Consider the following 22,836-nt stretch of genomic DNA (forward strand, 5'->3'; position numbering starts at 1 on the left):
TCACCAGACTAAGTCCTCTAACATACTGCCCTCATAAGTCACTCCTCCGCTCACAAACATTCTGTGGCTCCCTAGTGCCAATAAAACAAAGTTCAGACTTCATAGACTGGTCTATTCTTCACAACCTGCCTCACCTCCACCTTCCGGTTGCACTCCACCAGAATTCCCCACATAGTCTTCCTGTCCCTTCTCTCCCCTTTCATGTCAGGCCCACGCCACACCCACCTCCATCGTGAGGCCCCTCTCACCTCCATCCCTGCTCACACACGTCATCTGAAACTCTGGAACGCTTTCCACCATGAAACTTTTCCCCAACCACAAAACCACTTGAACCGTGCTCGATTCTTTTTCAGCTTAGGAGGGGAAATGACCTCTCTGCAGCCTACAACTTCCACTGGAGTTCAGCAATTCTCCTGTTTTCTGGAAGATGAGATGCTCTACGTCTTCTGTGCCTGTGGCTTCCATTTCAGCAAGCGGTGTCAGCACTGATACAGTAACCTCCCATTTTTATTAAGCAGCACACAGAGTAATTGATGACATCTGCCGGGGCTGATATTTTAAGTGAAGGCTATTCTCAGACTGGCCTCCTCTCCCATGGCTCTGTATATAAATAGCCACCAACAGCTACACCTGAGGTGTAAGATGGGGCTCCTTGGCTGAAGTCCTCAATTATACCCCATAAAATCATGTGGTTTTCTGTGAGGATTTATATTGGACTGGCAAAAAAATTCGTTTAGCTTTTTCCATATGATGGCTCTTAGTTGCCTTTAACTTCATTCCAAACAATTTTGTTAGATTGTGTTGTGACAGCTGTCATATCGGTATGCATTAAAAAAATTGATCAAAATTGAATTTTTGTGCAGCCATTTTAACATTGAGGATGGAAGAAAATATGCAACATTTTCAGCATATTATGCTTTCAGCATATTGTTTCAAGAAAGGTAAAAACACAACTGAAACACAAAAAAGGATCTGTGCAGTGCATGGAGGACGTGCTGGGACTGACTGAAGGTGTCAAAAGTGGTTTACGAAGTTTCTTGGTACTATCGACATTTCAGCCAAATCATTCTTTGCTGCGGGCTGTCTTGCACACTGGAAGATGTTTAGCAGCACCCCTGGCCTCTACCCACTACAAGCCAATGGGGGAAATAGCTGACATACTCAAAATGTCCGTATCAATAAAGTTATTGGTGAAAATACAAATGTGTCTTTCTTACCAAAAAAAACCATACGGGCTTTTTGGCCTGCCCAGTGCAAGCAGATCTGGCTTGCAAACCTGCAAAGCTAGAGAAAGGGAGCAGGGGCAGGGCTCTGCTGGGAAGAGTTGCCAGCATTCTCTGGTCTTGTCGATGAAACAGATTTGAATGCCCTGTTCTTTTTGGGTGTTCGGTTTCTGTGTTAACCCTCAAATCAAGGGAAGCTGTCACGCACGTCCTTGAGGAGCAACGATGCCCACTGTTGGGTGTCACCTTTCCAATGAGTGTCAGTGACAGTAAACACGGGCTCCCGGGTGAAGGGCTTGCATCCCCCGGGGAAGTGATCACCTGGTGGTGTCAGGCAATGCTGATCCTCATAGGACAGGAACCTATTTCTGCTCCGCTGCCGCTGCCAGCGGAGGCACCTCCGTGAGCACAGCCCCGGCAGGGATGTTCATGGGGGGCTGTGTGTTCAGACACAGATAATGTCCTACTCTGCATCTGAGTGTTCTTCCACAGTGAAGGTTCACCCTTTCAAAGGAAGTTTTTGGAAACGTTGACCATTTTTGATGGAAAATTTCTAAACTAAATTACAAATACCTTCACATGCTCTGATTGGAGGTTGCTAGGGTACGTACAAGCCCAGACAGACCCTCCGAAGAAAGTCTTCCTTGGTATGTGCTCCCTGCACACACGCTCACACATGGTCACACACGCGCACACACCAAGTGCCCCAGCTACAGACTCCCTGCTTTTGCACACCACCCTGCGTCCTGGCCACTAACAATAGACCCACTTCTGCTACCGACGGAGTCATCTCCCCACTCCAAGGAGCTCACTCCGAGCTCCTCCAGGGCGGGCACCCCTGCTTGTTTGCTTTACCCCCAGAACCTGGCTTGGCACTTAGGCACACAGCAACAGTTCCGCCCGTGTTTGAGACCGAGTGCATGCATGCATGTATGAATGAACAGAATGCTGCCCTACTAGAAGGCGTGAGCTAAAATACATAGTGGGGATCTCGATACCAATCTTGCTCATAAGAAAACCAGAGTCCAGAGAGAGAGTGTGACCCATCAGAATGACAACGATGAGGCAGAAAGGAGCACCTTCTACCATGTCACAGGTCAACGCCTTCATTTCTTTGTGCCGAGCTGACCATTACGGTCCCATCAAATACTTAAGCTACAGAACTGAAACACACCCGCAGAAGCGTGAACCTTTGAGACCTGGTAGCTGTATGTGTCCTCAAGTGTCAGCATTAATCGCACCTACGCACTTAAAATGCAACCTGCCGTCCCTTTCAGCAAGTGGGGTCTGTGCTGGCAGCAGCCACCCCTGGCACAAGAGGGACAGGTACGTGATTCACGGCAGCATCGATATGTCTCAGATGAGTCACAGGAGGGCCTGGTGGTGATTTACAGTGGCCCTCAGGAGCGGGCTTTGTGGAGTGAGCCGAAGAGCCTTTCGAGGACCAGGCTCAAACCCAACTTGTCGGTGAGCCAACTCTGAAACACGCTTCTGTTTGGAAACCACGACAAACTTAGCTAACGAATGAAAATATCAGTGCCAGTGAAAGCCCCTCGGGACCAACCAGTTTCTAAAAAGGAAGTTTTGTGTTTATGGCTCACAGGCATTGGGCAGCTCCTTCAGGCACAGTTGCTCCCACGAATGAAATCGCTGGATGCAGCCCGACAGTGCTCCAGATTAGCTGATAGCCATTTTACTTTTTTTTCCCCCAAACAAAAGCAACCAATGATTACTGTGGTCAATTCAATTACAAAGTCTTTCTTAATCTGTTTAGGCAATCTCAAAAAAATAACCAATTTGATAAAACAGTTTCCACCACCCCAGTCAATTCAGTTCCCAAAGTCAGGGAAATAAGACAGCTAGCTGACCCTTGTGGAAACTCTAACTTAGCATGAAAGGAAGGACAAATGAGACAGCATTTTCCATGAAATATACATCAAGAAATACGGCATCCTTTACCTTGGTCAAAGGGCTTGTTGGGATTCCAGTTTCTGAAATAATCATCCTATATAAGGAAAAGAAGTAGAAAACAAAGGTCAGATTTCAGGAAGCTTCTCACGTAACCTCATAAAAAGCTGCCTTTCTCCCCACCTCCCAGAACACAAAGGAAAACAATAAGGCTTCAAAATCTTTCCCAAAACAGACATTAACGTGCAATCAACACTATCAATTTACTTTTCCAATGCTTGCCTTTCAAACTGTGTGTATTAAACTCTGGGAAGAGTGAGAGCATTTCAGCCTCACACAGAAGCAGCAATGCTCTCCTCAGTCTGACAGATGCACCGAGACACCTTCCAAAAGTGCAAGGTGTGTTTGCCATCAATTACGCTGCAGCTGAGGCCTTGCTGCTCTCACTGATGCCTCTTTGTTTGTAACAGCTGATAATTCAATTGTCAACATTTCTTTTACATGGAGACATGTAGGTTGTGCACAGTCCCCAGTTTTGTGGGACTCACAAAACCTAAAAACAGAGGGCCGTGCAAGTGCTGGAATTAACCACAGGCATACATGTAGCTTCATACCGTTTGTTCTCGGTGTGTGAAGATAAAAAAGCATAGGCTGGCCAATCTGGCTGATTGATAACCGTGTCTCCCTTAATACAGCGGGAGTTGTTTATGCTCCAAGGCTAGACACTTCATTACTTTAAAATTGCAAGGGTCTGGGTCACTCCCTTCTTCATAGTTACATTTCATCTCTTCCCCACTTCTAATTACCTTTTCCTTCCAAACCACAGCTCTGTCTACTCTCTCTGTCCGACCCCCTGCGCTCACCCACCCCCACTGTGTCAGCAAAACTGAAGTCTGTAAGGTGCAGAGGCTTCGCCCTGTACATCATCCTCACACCGTTTTTAGGGCATGTGCCCCCCTTTCGGTTAATTTCCTCCTGGCTGTCCCCAAATTATTTGCTGTGTTTTTGGCAGGTATTCAGAATGCTGCAGACAGCTTCAGAGTGTCCAAAATAAGGCCTCGATTTCTCTCCCAGAGAACTTAATTTACATCAAAGGGCACAATTAGTTTAAATTATTGTCCACACCGGCTGCCAATGCAGTTTATCTCTGCCACGATCTCCCGTGAATGCTATCGGCCTCTGCGTTGTGCAATTACCTGGCTTTATTAAACCCTTGTTGAGTTCACCTAAGCCCTTACATAGATTTTAGGAACCTGGATTTAGAGTAAAATCAGAACATATTGCTTCATGGGCAGCGATTCCATTTTCCAGAGCATGAATAAAAATGAACAGGTTCCTCTGGATCCTGCGGAGTCGCCATTAAATTATTTTTAACTCCAAGGAACTGGACCCCTTTCCTCCGGCTCTGATTTGATGGCGTAACTGCCCATCACACCCGTCTGGTCCGGGTATCTCTCAGGCTGCACCCTAAAGAACCACTGCGAACGCTCAGCACAGTCCGGCTGCCACATCTCTCTCCATCCATGATTCTGAATCACTGGAACTCTGCAGTTTGAAACCCAGCAGCCAGAGTTAAACGATTCCAAGTTAAGGGCTGGACGGTAGGCGGGAAATCTAGCACCCAATTTCTCAGTTTGATGGCCAGCGTGCTCCGAGCCGCAGACACAAGCAGGGTGCCAACACATTCTGCCATTCACAAGGGCGAGAGAAGAGACAACCCGGGATGACCTCATCCTCACCACTGAAGGAAAAGGTAACAAAGTATCCATCTTTCCGACTGTGGTTCATCGACGCCCCCTCACATTCCGAGGATGGCATCACGTCCAAAGGCGAGGGGGAGTCTTAGGAAATGCTTTCTACTTGAACGTGCTGTTCTAAGACACGGAAGTCCTTGGGAACTCAGGATGGGTGTCCGAAATGTCACCTTCTCTCTGATGTCAAAGAAAGGTTTGCAGAAGTCTCAAGAACTGAGTATTCCCTAATGACTTCAACATACTTTATAACTTGGATGGAATTTGAAGTGTGCTTCTGGACTCTGTCACTTTTTCTATAATTGCCCTTTTTACAGATTTCTTGGGGGACATCATAGTTTTAAATGTAAAGCCTCTAAAAGCAGATCTGCATTAGAATATTTGAAACCTATTGAAATGTAGTAACACTGCCTAATTGCTGCCAAAATGTGAAAGTGCACCTTGAGTGAAAGCTCATTATGCAAAATGGGTCCTTCAAACAGCCCCTTGCTCAGCAAGGCCAAGCAGGGAAAGGACATGATTCCTCGCATCTGATTGCTTTTGCTTGGCCTTAGGAAAGTGGATTGCCAAAGCAAAAACCAATGAGCCAGCAGCTGATAAAACCTTCGGTGTAACTGTCTTGACTACAGCTGAGAGAGAAACCCCCTATCAGGGGCCATGGCCGTGAACATTCAGGAAGCGCTCCAGGTACCAGAGCCCACTTGGGGGATGGTCAGGGAGCACAGAGGAGGGGGGCTTCTTCCTGGGCAAGCTGCAAGCCCGAGAAGCCCGGACACACGGGCCCCCTCCCACAGTGTGCCAGACAGTGTGGCCAATCCAGGCAGGCCAGCGCTGAATCCATCAACTCACTCGACAGTGCAGGCATTTCCAGGGAGGTGGCACCCAAACCCAGAGATGGAAAAAAAAAAAACCAGAGATAAAAGAATCCCTCTTCTAGGGCTTTACCTCCTGACACTGTGCTCATCCCTAAGCCCCACGTAACAATCGGGCACTCAGAGGACGCAAGGACAGCTGCCTGTGGCCCTGAACCAACACTGTCACCAGCACCAGCGCTGGTCATTCTTCCAAGGCCGAGGACCTGGAGCGCCACCCCAGCCTTTCTCTTACTTTCCATCTAGATAAATAAAATCACACAGTGCATATTTTACATTATCGTAACAGCTCTCCCAGTTTCCCAGCAGGGAGGATCCCCATCCTGGGCAGCAGCAGCCTGCGGGCACCCCGCCTCCGCGCTGCACGTGTCAAAGTGTGCGCCTGCGGCGTGGACGCCGAGTCGGCCCTGGCCCCTGGAAGGGGCAGGACTTCAGGAGCCCTTGCCTCTGATCTCCCTCCCTGCCCAGTCCAGCTGTGGCCTGTTAAGATTCAGACGGTGCTAAAAAGCACATCAGACGTGTTAGATCAAAGTGGCCAGAAGATGTGTGTCTGTCTGAGTTGGCCTCTTAACTGGTCGTTTTATCATCTAGTGAGGAAGCTTTTAAAAATGACCTGCACGGCCCTTGGCAACAGCTAATTTTTAAAACATAAACCTAAACAGAAAGATGCAGATCTAAATACAGTTAGTTATTAAATCCAATTATTTCCTCATAGTGCGTAGTGCAGGCCGAGGGGGAGGGGGTGGCAGTGCTCCTGCACACGCAGGTTCCCGGGCCTCGGTGCGCAGTGTGACCACATCAGGCCTCCCCTGGGCAGGGCAGAGAGAGGTCTGAGGGAACGCTGACTCTGCCTCGCCCCGCCACTTCATAACTGGAAAGGACCCAACCCTCTAGGAAATTACCCAGCCGGTAAAATCTGGAAGAACCTATAAATTTAAACAGTATCAAATTTGAACATATTGCCTTATGTTTGAAATCACGAAATATCCCAGGGCAACACAAAGCCATGGTAAGAAGGCTTTCTGCCAGCATTAAGGTAACAGTAAGGAAGTGACGAATCATCAGATGCCCAGGATGAGGCAAAAGGAGGTGGTGCTGGTGGCAGAGAAGAAGGGCAGACTGGGGATGGCCATGGCCCCAGGGCTCTTGTTAATCTTCCACAGATGGTCAACATAGATAAAACCCTGTGTCTCCCTTTATCTCGCCGGATAAACATCTCACTAACCAGTACTGGACCCCGTGAAATTACTGGCACCCAGTAACTCTGGGTTGTCCAGTACTTTAGAAATAGTCATTTCTGATAAACATTCATGGCAAGGAAATCTGTTTAAAATATATACATATGGAACACATTGCACATTATTGTGCACAAGAGATAATAAGAATATACTTATCAATACACAATTTAACAAATGTATGTACATATATATTCACATACGCCAAAGAACATTCTGCTCTATAAGGCATCTTGCAATAAAACCTTTAATCCTCCCTAATATTAAATGAGGCCAAAATGCCCCCGCTGCACTTGGAGTGGTCACGTGCCTTCCTGTGGACGCTATGACCCACTGCAAAGGGTGTGGTTCAGGCCCAGTGTGGACGGGAACCTGGATTTTTCTTCCACTGCCCCACAGTCCCGAAATGGCTGATGAAGTTTAGTTCGAATATGCCCCAGGGGTTTGCCTTTGAAGAGGTGCAGCAGACTCTGAGGACGAGGGGGGTGGCAGAATGCCATCTGTGGCTTCTGAAGGTGATGTGATGTATCATTTACCTTATGGCTTCAGATACTACAAATCAAAGACACTTAGCTAACATGAAACAGATCGTTTCTCCTCCGTAAATGTTTTAGCTAAGTTTTTGAACCCTGCAGTTTCATCTGAAGATTACCTGAGATAACAGAAAACACCAGCCTAGAAAATGAATGGGAGCCTCGTTTGTCCCGACCAGGAGCGAGTAATACGCACACAGTATTGGCATGAGTCCTGGCCACATTGTGTAAGAAGCACGCAAGCCGTTCCAGCGCTAACATCTGCGTACCCTTGGGTGATCCCCATAACTGTTACTGGGGTGTGTGTGAATACAGGTGGGTGTCTGTTCATAGATTCGAAATCACTTCCTTCCTGAATAGAGTGATTCTTTGATAAATTGGTCTGACATTTGGTATAAAGTCCTGCAGGCCTCAGACAAACTGATTCGGAAAATAACAACGTCAGTTGCTCTGCTCTTTCAATAAATAACCCACTAGTAAAACACAGATAATAACTGACAATCATACTTGTACTGTAACTAATGAGAAGAGATAAAGCAGCAAATGGCCTGTGTGTGCATTTGATAAATTGCATCCCCTGGATACACCAATGAAAACTAAATGTGTGCAGTGCTGGGTCACTGAACTAAAACAAATATTTACCACTGAGATTTGGGATTTAGCATGAAATTTACATTTTATTTGGCAACTATTTTGATGCTACGTCTACATACAGTTGAAAAGTCAAAAACCTACCTCAACTTCCTGAGTACGAAAGCATTATAAATGAGAAAAAAAATAAAAGAATCACATCAAACAATAGGAATGAATGTAAACATTTTTGATAACTGCATCAAATTTTCATATTATCATAACATTAGAAAGTCACTGACCGTCATTCCCTGGAAAAGGTCCCATTGTTCACCAAGTTCAGGGGGAAGAATGCTAGGTCACAGGGTGGAGTACAGGAAGTGGGGAGAGGTCTGAGTGCGCCCTAGTGACCAAGGCCATTACTGTAAAACAGCCACCAAAACTATGATTAAATCCAACACTCAGTCGTGATTACTATCTGTGGGAGTTTCAAATGAACAATTTCCTGTGACATAGGGTGACATTCAATACAAACTCCGAAATGACATCGGAGACCAAGTGGAACAGACATACATTTCTGCAAAGACATTATTCTGCCTTGCAGCTCCAAAATAGCTTGGAGGGTCTAAAACCTGAGACAGACACAGATTTATGGTCTCAGAAATACGCAAATGAAAGAGATTGTCACGGTGCCTCCAGCCAGTTAAAAGACTGTGATCACACAAAGAACTCAAGAGCTCCCCTTCCTTGGGACTGTCTGTCCCTGTCTGTCCATCCACGAAGAGGGTGGGGGAGTGACCCACTGACTTGTTCTTTTCTCAGAGAAAAACTGAGTCTGAGATTTCTTCCCCAAAGCATCCTCTGCAAGTGGCTCTTTCTCCTGGGAATACGAATGAGCATAAGATGCTCCACTTGTCCACCAACCAAGCAAGGGGTGTTGCCCCAGACTGAAAGCTCCCCACACCTTGACCTCATTAGCAAAATTACCGAAATGCCTGGGCTAATCAGGGGCAGCCTTCTGAATACCCAGGAAGGAGAGAAGCCGCCAGCACTATGGAATCGAAAGCACAGGAGCAGACAGGGGTTCAAATGTTGCGTCTGGCACGCACCAGCTGCGTGGCCTTAGGCCTCCACTGAAGCTGCTCTGAGTCACAGCCGCCTTCTCCAGAAAACCAGACCACGACGATGTGATAATGCAGACAAGTGCCCGGCACGTGCTTGGACACACAGAATTACTCAGTGAATAACAGACGTGCACCTGGGTGCCCATCTCCAGAGGTTTACGGCACTGAGATGTCCCAGGAGCACTGCAACAATGTGTTTCAGATTTCAATAATGTGACTTCTTGTGCATTTGAACCTTTCAGGTAGGCCCCAAGCAAAGGGAGACTAACTACACCTGGGGAAAATAATCATGAAATGTTTTTAAATGCATGTAATTTATTAGCTTCACATAGGAAGAGTGGCCTAGAAAAAATTCAATGAAATTTGAAAACCTGAGTGGCAGGAAGGTCCCTGTTTAAAGGTCAGGCTCCCACTCTGTACAAGACTTAGTGACCCTGTCTATTAAAAAAAGATAATATTTGCACCACAGGGCTGTTTCGTTCATGCAGGCCCAGTGAGGCACTTTGAACCACTGTTAAGTATTACGTGTCGTATCACACACACCGATGACTGACTGGATCCTGGCAAGGGGACCGGGCCTGCTCCGAACAGGCGACATCTCCGCATAATCATTAATTTACACCTGGAAAACAGATGGAGGAGCCCTGAAAGACTCCCCCTCATCGGCACACCAAACAAGACCCTTGCCATCTTGTAAACCTTTACTTCACAGAAAATACAAATTAGTCTGGCCCGAGGCCCAGCCTTATCCCAGAATCATAAATTCCAAGTTAATTGCTCCTACCATCTTTCTGAGAATGCCACCCCGGCCACCTCCTAGGCTGGCAGGCCTCCCAAACACCCAGGTGCTGGCTTTTAGGGTATAAAACACCAGCTATTAGCGATCCCCTCCCCTCTTCCTCCCTGCTCATCCCCCACAGGAGGTGCTGAAGGCAGGGCCGGAGAGCAGTGGCTTCAGCCTGGACTGACCACTGGGGTCACTGTGGAGCTTTGCAAACACTGAGGACCCCCAGAAGATGCTGATTCAGTGGCCTGGGCAGCGGCGTCCATAACGGGGTTTTAAAGCTCCCCAGATGATTCTAATGTGCAGCCCCACTGCCTACAGGAACCACACGGTAACTCAATCACTGTGACCGAGAGGTGACCAGGGGACAGTCAGACCCACCACAAACAGCAGACCAGGTGCAGCTCCTCAGAGAGAACCTGTCCCCGAGCTTCCAGAGCTTCCCGGATCGTCTCCATGCTCCGCTCTCAGGTCTACCCCTCAGGGTGTCCCCAGCTCAGTCTACCCGGTTGCCCAGAAGAACCAGGGCTCAGGCTGGAGTCCTCCCTCCTCCCTCCCTCGACCACTCAGACAGTGACCAAGTCCTCACCCTCCCCCTCCTGCATCTCTCACAACTCCCAGGTGTTCAGTGCCACGCAGCCACTCCCTCAGCTCAGGACAGCTTTCCCTCAGGTCACCGCCACGTGCCCCAACCAGCCTCTGCCCCAACCAGCCTCTGCCCCTCTCTGGCCCTGCCCCTCTCTGGCCCTGCCCAGGCTGCTGTCCACACTGCTCCTGTGGTGACACTCTGGTCACATCACCTCATCCCCTCACCCTCCACCTAAAATACTCGAGTTGTCCCCCCCAGCTCCCAGGCCAAGGCCAAGCCCAGCAGCAGCTCACAGGACCCTGCAGGGTAGGGTCTCTGCTGGGCCTTCCAGTCTCCCTACGCCCACACGCCAGCCCACAGGCCTCATGCCAGCCATAAACGAACTGTTCCTGGCCCTGCAAGAGCCCAGGCTCACCGGACCTCTGAGGCCGCACGTGCTGCTGCTGCTGCTTGCCTGAATCACCCTCCTCACCCCTCTTTGGCAACCAACTACTGCTCTGTCAAATCCCCATTTAGTCAGTGCTTCTCATGGGCAGCCCTCCCTGCCCCCAACCCCTGCACACCTGTCGACAGCCCCCCGAGATGCCCCCAGCAGAGCACCGAGATGCCCACACTTCCGGGATGGCCACTCCTCAAACTCGACCACTCAGGGGGCTAGGGGCAGCATCTTCACCCCCAAACCTCCAGGGCCCAGCACAGAGCCCGTTCCGCAACAGGTGCTCCAGGCGTCCAAGCACCGAGCGAACACAGGAAACAGTTCAGCCTCTGCTGCTTTTTTACGCCAGAATCTTGGGCTGTGACCCTCCTCCAACTTCCCCTCTGACTCAAAACCTAGTTCTCAGGGATCCGGAGGTCTCTGAGGAAACTGAAATAGGCAACTCCCTTCGAATGGCCTCAGGCGGGAGTAACCAGAACCTGGCACCAGCAGGGGTGACGTTGGAAGGTCTGGAGGAATGGGCCAGGCTGTGCGGGAGAAGGCAGGTGCGCCTCTGCCTCGCACCCTCGCCCCACATCCACTGAGGCCCTCGGCGGCTCTAACGAACGAGCAGACTTCATGGCCCGGCACCAGAGCTGAGCTGAAATCTGATGCAAGATCCAGGGCTTGCATCGAGTTGAAGCTGAAATCAAATCAAGTGATCAAAGTAACAGCAACATTAATATTAACCATGTGGTAGTAACAGCAGCTACCATTTTGGAATGTTAAAAATGCCCCAGGCACTGTGCTAAGCCCTGACTGTGTGTTACTTCCGCGAACCCTCACAAATCCCCTCAGAGACGGGCACGCCCAGCACCCCTGGGAAATGGCTGAGAAACCGAAGCTGAGAGAGGAGAAACCACTAGTGCGCAGCACGGGCAGATGGGGCTCAGCGGTGCCTGACTCCGGAGACCGTGCTCGACCCACTGCACTCACCGCCCCACGGGAAGGGAGGGGCAGTGAGCATGGAAGGCTGGGGCCCCTGGGGAGAGGATGTGGGGCTCGCCACCCTGTGCCGATGCTGGCAGGAGATGCCAAGGGACAGGAGATGGACACAGACCAGAGGCCCCTCCAGCACAGCCAGGATGTCGTGCGTCTCACCTCGGCGCTCCTGCCTGTGCGCTGGGATAGCAACACCTGCCTCACGAAGTCTCTGTGAGACCAAACAGTGAGACCATCTACCGTGCTCCAGGCTCCGGGAAAGCAGGCAGGACAGCCGACTTTCTGACCCCCGGGGACCCCAGATGGCTTCCTGGGCTTCAGATCGTGGCCCTCAGCCCTCTGGCAGCAGCCACGGGAGCCCTCTGCCTCCGTGTGCTCCAGACTGAGCGCTCACCCTGCCACCAGCAGCACTCCCTGGGGCCCAGTTCAAAGTGGAACATCCAACTCCCACATCAAGGCACAGCATGGAGGAAGCGGTGGCTTTGGCACCAGCCGTCGCTCTGGGAACCTAGAGCCGCAGGCTTTGCATGAAATTTTCATCAGCTGCACAGCCAGGCTCACTACAGTTCCTCCCAGCTCTGTCATTCAGCCCCTTCTCTTCTAGGGAACATCTGGGAAGGGTAGCAATAAAGACTCGCTTCACTCTGTCCCCAAAAGTGTCCTAGCAGCCACCGTGCCTGATTGGCTCTGCATCCTGAGGCTCTGGCCCTTGGACCATTAACACAGCAGATGCTCTTCACCCAGGCCCCAGAGATAAATCCGGTCAAGGTCTTTTGCCAACAACAAGCCAATGGTGTCACAGTCGGGATGGAGTGTGCTCATTTGAAATTTGCAGTTTCTGCAGTGACATTTCCCCCGTGGTTAAGAGAAGCCCAGTGCAGGGAACACTCCCCAGCCATGATTTACCTCTACCATCACCGGAAGCTTCCAGGGAGAAGGGAGGGTGCCCCTCTCTGAGGTACGGCCATGGCTAAAACCAGAGCTCGTTGTGAGAGAGGAACATGCCTCTGAGGCCAACTAAGACTCTCCATGGGGGCCCACTCTCCCCGAGGCTGCTGGGTCCGATGAACACCGGACCACGGAGATGAGCTGCCTACTTTCCCTCTCACCCCACAAGGATTTATGCAACTCAGAGACGGATGTAACACCAACTCTCACTCCCCGCACCACCAAGCAGATGCCTGGCAGACTCAGGAGACTGGAGAGACGACCACAAAGCATTCACCAGGCTCCACACTTAGGGATGTGTTCACCTGGCCCACTGGTCCAGGAGATGATGTACGCATGTCACGTGACGAGGTGGAGGGTCCAAAGGGATGACAAGAGAACTGTCCTCTGGTGGAGACAATGTGTGCGAGTCCCCGAACAGCAGTTCCACCCCCACTGCCAGGGGACCCGCAGATGAGTCTGCTTCATGAACATCTAGCTGTCCTCCCCCCTCCAAGGGGATTTCTACAACCTGGCCGTGGCCATTCAGGGCCCGGGGCACACAGAGAGCACACGAGGATGAAGCTGTGAAGAGGCTTGAGGACCTCCTTGACCCGTGAGCTGTGCGGACTGTATCTGTACGCGCCCTGGCGGGGGGGGGGGGACACCACCAAACTGGTATTCTCGGAAGCGTTCTGGGCTCTCTGAGTGTGCAGCAGATTACAGGGAGCCCTTGTGAAGCCAAGGACACCAGTGGCAGAAGTGTGTTGCACACGTGCACAGTAACCACTGATGGAATGTCTGCTGCACGCAGAGCTGCCCTCGTGCTAGAAAAAGACACGAGTAACACCCGGCCCTGGAGAGAAACCCAGAAATGTGAGCTGATAAAGGGTAACATTACCTGGTAGTGCGATCCTTACGAAAAAATAAAAGTTACAGGAATACCCAGGAGGAAGCCACCAACTCCTCCTGAACACCAGGGCGGACTCTGCGAAGGAAATGGGACTCAAGCCGGGTCTGGACGTACAGGGAGTTTTCCCACCAGAACATGCAGTGGGGCGACCGGGCACAGCACGCAGAGGGACCTGCACATGGGCCCATGTGCGCAGCGAGTGTGAGCTCAGGTCTTTGCCGCAAGGGCCCTGAGCTCAAGCAAGAAGCAGTGCAGCCTGAGTCCAGGTGCAGCCACAGAGGCCAGACCACGGGACGGGCCTCCAGCCTTGCTCAGGGCCCTCCAACCCCCCAAACCACAACACTCAGCCGGCCTTTGCTCCAGGACCAGGAAGCTCTACAGCTACTGTGGCTGGTCACTGGCCTCATGACACTGTCTGCCCTGCTGTGACACTATGTCTGAGGAGCCACACGGACCAGTGCGTGACACCCCCGGGATGAGAGCCAGTTCGCACCCTGGCCCCACAACCTCATCAGCAAGAGTCTCCATGCCACCTATGAAGGACGTGTGTGAGTCATCATGGATGACAAGTGGAACCAGCTAGTCTGTGCATCTGTCCCATCCTGCAGAGACATACTGCCAGCTTGCTACGCCTCTACTTTATTCAATAATTAAACATCTTTCGCTTTGGAGGTGAGCTCCCTGAGGACGAAGGCCAAGCCATGGGACTGTGACCTGGGACCTGGGACCCTGGAGGTCCCCTTCCCAACACCCAGTCAGAGACAGCAATTAATTAGCTCTTGCTCTCACAGAGCCTTTGAAAGGTCTCATTCTTGTTGCAGGGAACAGGTGCAGGGAGAGATGCACAGCCAGGGCTCCCTGGTACCCATCCTTCAAAATCAAAACCCCCCCAGAGCAAAATTATCAGGGAGATCATTTATATGGTAACAAAATACACATCAATAAGGATATATTTATTTCTTGTAAAGAAGCACTCAGCCAGCAGAAGCTATGTGATACTTTTATTGTTACACTTTCTTTTCATTTATTATTTGGGGGAATAACAGGAATGTTAATAATAATGCAAGTCCCTTCCAGCTCTAAAGTTCAATGATTCTAAATATGTCAAATGGTAACTCAGGTGTGCCTGAAAGCTCTGTGTAAATAAAGTAGAAGCAGTTTTCACAGGCTAGCAATGCACTGCGAGAATCCAAGGCAGACGGCAGCAATGAGCTGCTTTTGCTTTCAGTGTAAGGCCCTAATATGAACACAGATAGTAATTACTTCCCAAATCTTTAAAGTCCCTTTCCTACTTAATAACTTACAAACATTAAAAAAGAGAGAGGGGGAGAGAGTCCAGCCCTGGCCAGGTGCCTCAGCTAAAGCATTGTGCTGTATCCCAAAATGCCATGGGTTCAATCCCCGGTCAGGGCGTGTGTGGGAGGCAACCAGTGGATGTTTCTCTCTCTCTCTCTCAATCTCTCTCTCCCCCCCCTCCCTATTCCTCTCTCTCTAAAATCAAGAAATATATCCTCAGGTGAGGATTAAACATTTCAAAAAAGAAAGAGTCCAGTTGAGTTTTTCCATGTGATGCCCAGAGCTACTAAAAGTGAATTTCTTAAAAAAAAAAAAAAATTCCTAAGATCAAATTCTTTAGCCAAAACACTGTCTCATAAGCATAAAGAGACTCCTAGAAGAAAGCCACATACAAGAAACAGAAAATCCAAAGTATAAAGAGAACCAGAGATGCACAGGTGACTGCTTCACCCACTCCACAACCAGGGCCCCCTGTGCCCAGTGCCCTGCGGAGAAAGGAGGCACTCCAGCGCCCCCCGCTGCAGGAGCAAGACAGCACACGGGAGTGGGGGCAGGGAGCAGGGGGTCCTGTCCATTAAAACCATCTTCTCATTTAACCAGCTGCATGGCCACATTTTCTAGGTACCTTAACTATCCTGAAATATTGCCCTTGGACCCAACAAGGTGAGAAAAAAAGAAAAACAGTACAAGGAAGGATTAGAGAAAAATTAAAATGGTAACAATGGTCATCAACAGTTGGGGAGAATATGAGAATTTTCTTCCTGCCTCTATTTTTTTAAAGATTTTGTTTACTTATTTTTAGAGAGAGGGGAAGAGAGGAAGAAAGAGAGGGAGAGAAATATCAGTGTGTGGTTGCCTCTCACACGTCCCTTACTGGCGACCTGGCCCGCAACCCAGATATGTTCCCTGACTGGGAATCGAATCCATGACCCTTTGATTCACCGGCCAGCACTCAATCCACTGAGCCACACCAGCCAGGGCCCTGCTTCTATTTTTTTAATAATTTTTCACTTAAAAAACTAACATGGCGGAGAACCAAGATGGCGGCATAGGTAGACACACTGCGCCTCCTCGCACAACTAGGACAGAGAATCATCGAACAGCAAGGAAGTCCGACACCAAGGAGATAAAAAATAAACATTCATCCAGACTGTTAGGAGGGGCGGAGACGGGCACCGGGGTGGAGAGGACTCGGGTGGCTGTGGCGGGACCGAGACTGGCGGAGTGTGGGACGAACGGGGCAGGCAGTCCGAGCACTAGCAGACCCTGCGGCCCCACATTTGCACACAGATAAACCGGATGAACGGCGGGGAGCGAAGCAGACCACGCAACCCAGGGCTCCAGTGCGGGGAAATAAAGCCTCAAACCTCTGATTGAAAACGCCCGTGGGGGTTGGGGTGGCAGCAGGAGAAACTCCCAGCCTCACAGGAGAGGTCATTGGAGAGACCCACAGGGGCCTAGAGTGTGCACAAGCCCACCCACTCGGGAACCAGCACCAGAGGGGCCCAGTTTGATTGTGGATAGTGGAGGGAGTGACTAAAATCCAGTGGAGAGTGGAGGAGGCGCCATTGCTCCCTCTCGGCCTCTCCCCCACATATAGCATCACAGTGCAGTGACTAGCATTACCCTCGCCCCGGGGAACACCTAAGGCTTCGCCCCTTACTACAGGCACACCAAGACAAAAAAAAAAAAAAGGCCCAAATGACAGAACACTTCAAAGCTCCGGAAATAATTCAACTAAGCAACGAACAGATAGCCAACCTATCAGATGCACAGTTCAAAACACTGGTAATCAATAAGCTCACAGAATTGGTTGAATTTGGTTGAAAACTAGATGAAAAAATGAAGGCTATGATAAGAGAGACAAAGGAAAATGTACAGGGAACCAATAGTGATGCGAAGGAAACTGGGACTCAAATCAACAGTGCGGACCAGAAGGAAGAAACAAACATCAAACCAGAAAAGAATGAAGAAACAAGAATTCAGAAAAATGAGGAGAGGCTTAGGAACCTCCAGGACATCTTTAAACGTTCCAACATCCGAATTATAGGGGTACCAGAAGGAGAAGAGGAAGAACAAAAAATTGAAAACTTATTTGAACAAATAATGAAGGAGAACTTCCCTAATCTGGCAAAGGAAATAGACTTCCAGGAAGTCCAGGAAGCTCAGAGAGTCCCAAAGAAGCTGGACCCAAGGAGGAACACACCAAGGCACATCATAATTACACTACCTAAGATTAAACAGGAGAGAATCTTAGAAGCAGCAAGAGAAAAGGAGACAGTTACCTACAAAGGAGTTCCCATAAGACTGTCAGCTGATTTCTCCAAAGAGACCTTACAGGCAAGAAGGGGCTGGAAAGAAATATTCCAAGTCATAAAAGGCAAGGACCTACATCCAAGATTGCTCTACCCAGCAAAGCTATCATTTAGAATGGAAGGGGAGATAAAGTGCTTCTCAGATAAGGTCAAGTTAAAGAAGTTCATCATCACCAAGCCCTTATTATATGAAATGTTAAAGGGACTTATCTAAGAAAAAGAAGATAAAAAATATGAACAGTAAAAATGACAGCAAACTCACAGTTATTAACAACCACACCTAAAACAAAAACAAAAGCAGACTAAGCAAACAACTAGAACAGGAACAGAACCACAGAAATGGAGATCACATGGAGGGTTATCAATAGGGGAGCAGGAGGGGGAAAGTGGGGGGAAAGGTACAGAGAGTAAGTAGCATAAATGGTAGGCAGAAAATAGACAGAGGGAGGGTAAGAATAGTGTAGGAAATGTAGAAGCCAAAGAACTTATATGTATGACCCATGGACATGAACTATAGGGGGGGAATGTGGGAGGGAGGGGGTGGGCAGGATGGAGTGGAGTGAGTGGGGGGAAATGGGACAACTGTAATAGCATAATCAATAAATATATTTTTTAAAAAAACTAACATGACATTATGCTAAGTGAAATAAGCCAGGTGGTCAGGGACAAATACCATATGATCTCACCTTTAACTGGAACATAATCAACAAAAGAAAAAAGCAAACAAAATATAACCAGAGACATTGAAGTTAAGAACAATGTAACAATAGCCAGAGGGGAGCGGGGAGGGGATAGTGGGGAGAAGGGTTTACAGGAGCACATGGACACATACAGGACACATGGACAAAATCAAGGGGGAGGGTGGAGGCAGGGGAGGGAGGTGGGTTTGGCTGGGGTGAGGTGGAGGGATGGGGAGAAAATGCAGACAACTGTAATTGAATAACAATAAAAATTTTTTTAAAATCAAAAAATTAACATGGATTACTTCATGTATTTGTATGTTGTGTATTCACTCACCTATTTACTCATTCATTCATTCAAAGTCCTATGAAACAGGGAAAATAATGACAGCATTACCCTAACATTACATCAGGGAAACAGCAGACCAGAGAGGTAAAATCACTTTTACACGAATTTACACAGCACCAAAACCTGCAATATCAGATTCATGTACACCAACGGCTTAGACCAGAGCGAGTGGGAAGTAAAAAGGAAGAGCTTCCTGAGCGACAACCCAGGACCGTGGCTGGAAACGTTCCCAGGCAGCTCGACAGAACCACAAACCACAAACCATACGCAAACCACAACCTGGGCTGGCACACAGGCCACCCTTCATTGACTCCCCTTGTCCTGACGTTTCTGCTACCCTGTCAGGGAATGGAAGATCTGGAATGAGCAGGAGGTGACCCTGAGCTCTGCACACTCACCTGCACACAGCCACGGGACCTGCCACGGGCACGCAGGAGAAGGGCCCGGAGCTCCCAGCGGAAACCACACATTTCCCCGCGAGGCAGTGACAGCACCTGCAGCAAACCCACTTCATGAGGCTCCACTTCATAAGGCATCCAAGGCTCAGATGCCTCATCTGATTTACTGGCAGGACACACAGATCACAGGGGGGACACCCTGCCAACGCCGCCTGCCGGAACTCCCTGGGAGCAGCCCCGCCTGGGTTACTCTGGCGTTGCCCATCGAAGCCTCAGAGGTCCATTTCTCACGTCTCCCCTTTCACAAAATGCAGCTCTTTACCCAGCGTGGAGCTGCAGTCGATGGCCCTGCTTCCCAGGCTGAAACATTAAAACACGTAAGTGCCTGCAGCAGTTTTTTAACTGGTAACTTCTCTTGGTGTGTGCACGGCCATGGCCAAAGTGATTCTGGGCCAGCAGTGCGTCTTTGTGAACTGCAGTTTCCTCATCTGCAGTGTGAAGGTGATGGTGCCCGCTTTACTGGGATTGCTGAGAGGATTACTTGAGACACATAAGTGAAAGGCCCTGTACGTCATATGCACCAAAAGCGGTAACTGCACTTTTTTAAATCGTCACCTGAGGATATGACTTTCATTGACTTTTAGAGAGAGAGGAAGGAAGGCAGAGAGAAACATTGATGTGAGAGAAAAACATCAGTCAGTTGCCTCCTACGTGTGCCCCAACCGGGGATCGAACCTGCAACCTAGGCATGTGCCCTGACTGGGGATTGAACCCACAACCTTCTGGTGCACAGGATGACAGTCCAACCAACTGAGCCACCCAGCAGGGTGGTAACTGCATTTTTAAACTCACCTCAACATATCGCCTGCTCTAAACTGATAATGGAGTTTTAAAAACAGACCTCTGGATTAGTGTATTTGTGATGCTCCATCCGCACTCTGAGAAGACTTTTAAGAAACCAAACCTGGGTGATGGCTGTGTTGGAAAAGCAGCCGCCACTGCTGTGTGAAAGTGTAAATAAAATGCCACTTAAGTAATCGCGTTACTCACAGCTCAATGCACGTGACCCAGAGCTTCAAGCCAGAGCGTGTGTGTGATGGATTTCTCATTATCTGCTGGCTCCACTGCAGTCCAGCCAGCCGTCTGCAGGCACGCTGACTGGAAACATCTACACCAGCTCCTGATGGGACCCACACCTGTGCTATCAGTGGGAACAGACTCAGCAGGATGGAGCCGATGCCTACATAATAAGGTTATAATACAAACAGACATGGTTGCTTGGAGGAAAGCTGCCAGGTTCTAAGTCAGCCATTCAAGGTCCTTTCCTCACTTCGCGGGGGCCGCCAAAATAGTTTGGGCCAGAGGAAATCTCTAGCTTAATCCTCCGGGTCCCTGCCAGGGAGGGACAGAGCCGCCTCAGACACTGTCACAGCCTCGTTTTGACTCAGCAGTGCCGCGTGCCAGACCAAGTACCAACAGCAACACTGCACCGGGTCCACCTTCTTTCTGTGGAGGGCCTCCACATCCCAGGAGTCTCCATTGACTCCAGCCACCCTGAGAAGAGCCAAGAAGTATGTGAGATCCTTAGGCCACATATGTGCTGGGTGAGTGCAGAACCTCTGGAAAAGCTGCTTCCGAATTCAGCTGCAAATGTCCCCACAGACCACAATAGCCCCAGGGAAGGGCATGAGGGCCAGCTCTTTTAATTTTAAACATTTTATTTATTTATTTTTAGAAAGAGGGGAAGGAAAAGAGAAAGAAAGGGACAGAAACATCAATGTGTGGTTGTCCCTCACTTGCCCCAACTAGGGACCTGGCCTGCAACCCAGGCAGGTACCCTGACTGGGAATCAAACCAGCTACCCTTTGGTTCAGAGGCCCGCGCTCAATCCACTGAGCTACACCAGCCAGGGCAAGGACCAGCTCTTAGTGCTAGATCTAGGTTCACTGACGCACCAACTGCCTTTCCTGGGGACAGAGCCCCCTACACAGGGTATCCTTGGGGACTCTGCCCTTCCTGCCTCCACTGCACAGCATGGCTCTCTGCCCTGGGGGACTCTCCCCTGCACTTGCCCACCACACTTGCTCCTGGGCCTGCCCTCAGAGCCAGGGAAGGAGCTCCCGGGCCACTCACCTTCAAGAAGGGGTCCAGACCCGAGGTGAGAGACCTGCCAGGGTGTCTGCCAACAGCAAGGTGAAAAATATTTGGGGAAAGGGTCTTGGCTGAGTCCTAAATCTATGGCCTACCTGTCAGGCTGGGTCCAGGTAAGGATGAAAGATGAGGAGGACTCTGAACCAATGGAGAGGAAGAACGGGAATGAAAACAGCCTGCAAATAGCCTTGAAGGGAAAAGATACAGTGACCAGTAAAATGAACATGGGCGATATGAGAATATTTTCTACTACAGACCCAAAATGGACCTTAGGGAGGTGCTGGCACCCCATCATTTTCTAAGGGGAGTTCAAGAGACAGCAGTTCAAGTCTGTGTTCAGCCTACATTGGGAAGCAGCAAATGTCTTCGGAACATCTGCCACTGGCCCAGCACTGTGCTTTCAACTTTATGTCAAACAGCCCTCAGATCATCACAATGACTTTGCAAGGATGGAAGTATCCTCTAGATTTTACTGATGAGGTGACCATGGCTCAGAGAGGTTAAGTAACTTGTTCCAGGTCACACAGCAGAAAGAAAGCAGAAGAGCAGGGATCCCAACCCAGCTCTGTCCAACCGCAGAGCCCTGGGCTCTTTCCACATGACGTAATTGCTCAGCACTTAAATAGGCCAAGCACCTCGCCGAGTCCTGGACCATCAGCTCCCCAAGGAAGAACTCTGCTGGACCTGGCTCAGACCTGAGCAGCCAGCAGAGACTCATCACAGCGACTGGTTGAATCAGAGCTGGTATGTGAAAAAATTATGACTTCTCTTGAAAACTGATAACTTAATTCTTTTGAAGGAAAAGGCCCACCCTTGACCATGCCCAGGGAAGCAGAGCCTCTCAGGCTAAGATATGGGTGAAGCCAGAGCATGAAAAGAGAGGAGAGAAGAAGTGAAATCCCAGGAGGAACATGCTAATGACACCGGACCTCTGCGTGGTTGCTGGGGTGGAGCTGGCCTGGAGGGCAAAGGATGAGATAGGAGTCTCCCCGCTGAGATGCACAACCTCACACAGGTTCCAGGAGGGCCACTCACAGTTTAAGTGAGGCCACCTTGCTAAGGACACCAAATGCCACCTGATCTGCGAGTCATCCCAGAGTGATGTGCCTCTTCACCCAGCAGCTGCACACGCGCATGCACAAGACGGACCCCACGGCACTCGCCTGCGCGAGCACTCCTCTGTAACAAATCCTGGTCCTCCTCACCAAACCAGATGCAAACATGATTGTGGTCCCTGCCTGCTCTCTTGCCGGTCCTTACGTTCTTCCGCACTCGACCAGGGCCCCCCAGACCGTCTGTGCTTATTAACACTGTCTCTGCTCTTAGAGGACCGCTTTACTCTCAGAGCTTCTGCGACCACGTATACCTGGGGACATAAATCTTCCTCCCAAAGTGTGAGCAGTTCCGTAATCACAGTGGCAGTTCATTTCCAAGCCACTCTGGGTTGTGTTTCTCCAAGAAAATAAATTACTGGTTTAAAGACTGTCAGAAAAATGTTCCACTAACACTCAGCTTAAACACAATGATTTATTAGAAATTATGGAGAGCTGCTCACACCTGTGGTAACCATGCACGCACATGGCCCTCAGTGAGTTTTACACTAAAGGGAGCGGGGCGGGGGGGGGAGACAGACACCGCGGAACTGCTACAGATTTCCATCCTGACCTAGTCTCTGTCTGAAGCCTGCTTCAGCCTATGGCGGGTCGCGGTGATGGAACCCTTCCGCACCAACCGCTCAGGCAGGGAAGGTTCCCGGGAGAGATCTGTGAGGGATGGAAGAGGGAAACATCCCACATGTGCA

At 49.8% G+C, this 22,836-nt stretch overlaps 1 protein-coding gene across 1 annotated transcript in view; it reads right to left on the reverse strand.

The window, feature by feature from the left end:
- SPOCK1 (SPARC (osteonectin), cwcv and kazal like domains proteoglycan 1) overlaps positions 1–22,836 on the reverse strand; it is a 466,288-nt gene that overhangs the window by 254,612 nt on the left and 188,840 nt on the right. Inside the window, exon 3 of the mRNA XM_053913194.2 lies at positions 3,183–3,228. Coding sequence (XP_053769169.1) covers positions 3,183–3,228 — 46 coding nt within the window. The remainder of the gene's footprint in view (positions 1–3,182; positions 3,229–22,836) is intronic.

Source organism: Desmodus rotundus, chromosome 10 (genome assembly GCF_022682495.2).
Source record: "Desmodus rotundus isolate HL8 chromosome 10, HLdesRot8A.1, whole genome shotgun sequence".
Lineage (NCBI taxonomy): Eukaryota > Metazoa > Chordata > Mammalia > Chiroptera > Phyllostomidae > Desmodus > Desmodus rotundus.